Raw genomic sequence first — 1,283 nt, 5'->3', positions numbered from 1 at the left:
TGCTGAATTCTTTCTCTTGGCTGCAACAGAAAACCTGGTAACAGTATGTACATGTTTTCCATTGTTTTTCTTTAGATCAGTCCAAAGTGTTTGTGAAGGTTTTTACTGAAATTGACCGGATGCCCCAACTTCTTGCATACTACTACAAGTGTCACAAGGTGAGAAACTGTGAGTGATTACCATTGTGGAATGCTTGTAGAACTGGGCCACAGAATCACAGTTTTGAATCTCAGTTTCCTACTCAAAGGTAAAAATATTTGCCTCCCTGCCCTCTGGTCTTTTTCTTTCAATTAGCCAGTAGGGGGTGCTCTTGGTCCAGCCTGTGGATTCATTTAATTGCAAGTTGGAAAAAAAGTCATTAGTTTTCAGCCTCACTTATATTTATAACTAGATTTCCTTTACAGATTGAAGAGTTTTAATTTTTCCTATTTTTGTCTTTTAAGGGCGATTAGGTTTATTATGCCTTCAGCAAGCCTTAAGAATTTTATATGTTTTCTACGTTTGTTGAAATTAGGTTACTGAAAATGTTGACAGCTTCCTGGGCTAACTTGTTAATTCCTTCAAGTCCAGTGCCCATCTGTCTTTTAAGCAGTAGTGTTAGGACACGAAGCTAAAACACATATTCACGCCCACCTCTGAGGTCTATTCAGAAGAATGGTAGCATGCTGAGTACATTGGCATGATTTGGGGGCAAGAAAAAAGGAGAAAGGATCACTTGGAGGGCAACAGATTCAAGCTCTGGATGATGATCAGAGCAGGTGACTGTAAATTTTTTTTTCCTGCCTCTTTTGAAGTGAATGGTTGTCCACAGGTACCCGATTGCCTGGGAGAGTAGGCAGTGGCCAGTTGCTTGCCCTGGTAGGAGGGCAGGGCAGTTGCAGCAGGCAGCATGTCTTGGCCGACCCAGTAAGGCCTCCTTTGTTCTGCCTCTGCAGGTCCAGCTTTTAGCAGCCTGGCAGGAGCTGTGCCAGACTGACCTACCCCTGGACCAGCAGCTCACTGGACTCTATGACGCCTTGCTCGGTGCTTTGCACACACAAATCCAGTGGGCTATGCAGGTAACAGCTCTTTTGGGTTCTAGCGAGAACAAAGCCCGTGGTGCCGAGGGAGAGGGTGATGGCCTTGGGAGCGGGCTGCTCGACTGCAGAGCACCCAGGCCACCCGGAGAGAGCACTGCTTGAAGAACCTCCCCATTTGCTGTCGTCACCAAAGGGGCAGGAAAATCTTTAGGTCTCTGTTTAACTCTTCTTATCGCTCTTATCTATATCTTAAAAGAATCTAAT

General features: G+C 45.1%; 1 protein-coding gene across 1 annotated transcript in view; it reads left to right on the top strand.

Moving 5' to 3' along the window:
* COG7 (component of oligomeric golgi complex 7) overlaps nt 1-1,283 on the top strand; it is an 85,002-nt gene that overhangs the window by 19,826 nt on the left and 63,893 nt on the right. The window contains exons 5-6 of the mRNA XM_007449981.1: nt 76-158; nt 936-1,058. Of these exons, the coding sequence (XP_007450043.1) occupies nt 76-158; nt 936-1,058 (206 nt within the window). The remainder of the gene's footprint in view (nt 1-75; nt 159-935; nt 1,059-1,283) is intronic.

Source organism: Lipotes vexillifer, unplaced genomic scaffold (genome assembly GCF_000442215.2).
Source record: "Lipotes vexillifer unplaced genomic scaffold, Lipotes_vexillifer_v1.1 scaffold811, whole genome shotgun sequence".
Taxonomy (NCBI): Eukaryota; Metazoa; Chordata; class Mammalia; order Artiodactyla; family Lipotidae; genus Lipotes; species Lipotes vexillifer.
Note: the sequence above shows the minus strand (reverse complement) of the source record. Positions and strands in the feature narration are given on the sequence as shown.